The sequence below is a fragment of the Arachis duranensis genome, chromosome 9, assembly GCF_000817695.3.
Source record: "Arachis duranensis cultivar V14167 chromosome 9, aradu.V14167.gnm2.J7QH, whole genome shotgun sequence".
NCBI classification, from domain to species: Eukaryota; Viridiplantae; Streptophyta; class Magnoliopsida; order Fabales; family Fabaceae; genus Arachis; species Arachis duranensis.
In genome coordinates this window covers 51,184,295-51,185,695 of record NC_029780.3, presented here as the reverse complement: position 1 = coordinate 51,185,695, position 1,401 = coordinate 51,184,295, and the positions used below count along the sequence as shown (strand labels likewise).

Sequence of the window (1,401 nt, the reverse complement as noted above, 5' to 3'; positions counted from 1 at the left end):
GAAAGTAATTTCTTTTTCAAAAATGCTCCATGAACACAAAAACTAAGGCACCAAATCAGCTATCACGTAGTATTTTGTGTATATTTGTATGTGTAAAGTAATGTTTTTCTGTCTTCGTATACCAAAAAAGAAAAACATTAAATGAAAGTAAACAAACTGCTACGGAAACTGTATATCCGAAAATTTATCCGAAATTGAATACCTCATAGTTTGCTTTAGAAAAATAAAAGAAAGAAGAAGATACTAACCGTTGACGCTCATGTCGGAGACATTAGAGTCTAAGGAGCAACGAACACGAGACTTGAGTGCCTTGTTGAAACGAGTTCCAGAGAAAGAAGTTGCCGGACACTGAATCAAAGAAGCCATACCTTTGTCTGAAGAAACAAGAAACTACTATGAAGGATGCGGTTGCGGTTCGTAGTGTACTAAGTATATGTATTATTATTATTATTATTATTATTATTATTATTATTATTATATGGGTCTGAAAAAGAGGGCGTAATAAATTGGAGGAGCATGGAACGCATTAGAGAGAGAGAGAGAGAGAGGTATCTGAGTAAGTTGGGTTGGGAAGAGATGCTGAAATTGGTGAATTTGTCCGGTAGTTGAAGGGATTAGAATTTGCGTTGTAACCACTCGGAATTGTTTGAGGATGATAATAAAATAAAATTATTTATTAAGAAAGGGGAAATGGAGGTGGCACTGAGTGAGTCACAAGGGACAATGGCAATTCCATTTTAGTGGTGGGTGGATAATGAACCAACAAAGCCTCGTTAGTTGTTGGCTTGGATTAGGGGTACTAGTAGTGGTAGTGGGGGTTGCGCAATGGACAGTGGAGAGTGGAAAGGAACACAATTGCCCAACGTTGACCTATTTCTTTTTTTCTTCTTTTTTCCTTCAATGATATTTACCTTTGTTAGGTGTCAACTACCAGGATAAATATTTAAAGGAAATACCTCAGATGAGTGTCTGAAATTTTTTAGTTCTAAACAAATTTTTAAGTGACAAATAAATTTTAACATTTACTGTTGTTAGTCAGAATAATCGTTGGTTAGATTGTTCTTTGGAAACTTCTATGGTGCTAAAACAAAATCTATCATCACCTATATATGCTGCATTTCATAGCTTTGATGCAAACACCTGTCCTGGTTAAGTGTAAAGTGTTTTTCAATCGGCTGCAATTGGTGGTAGGAGGTTTAGTATCAAGAATGAACCCTTTTAATTTTATTTTTGATTAAAAAAATAAAGTGTAATTTTTAATTTTTTTATTTTATTTATAAAATTAATAATAAAAGATCACATTTTATTCTTTTAAATAAAAAAATTAAAAAAATTATTTTCATTTAATAAAAGGTCTTACAATTCAAAAAATGTGTGTCATCAATTGTTATTAAAGAATGG

The 1,401-nt window shown here is 32.5% G+C and overlaps 1 protein-coding gene across 1 annotated transcript in view; it reads right to left on the bottom strand.

The window, feature by feature from the left end:
• LOC107465815 (zeta-carotene desaturase, chloroplastic/chromoplastic) overlaps positions 1-776 on the bottom strand; it is a 4,848-nt gene extending 4,072 nt beyond the window's left edge. Inside the window, exon 1 of the mRNA XM_016084791.3 lies at positions 249-776. Within this exon, the coding sequence (XP_015940277.1) occupies positions 249-366 (118 nt within the window). The 5' untranslated portion in view covers positions 367-776. The remainder of the gene's footprint in view (positions 1-248) is intronic.
• Between the last annotated feature and the right edge of the window lie 625 nt (positions 777-1,401).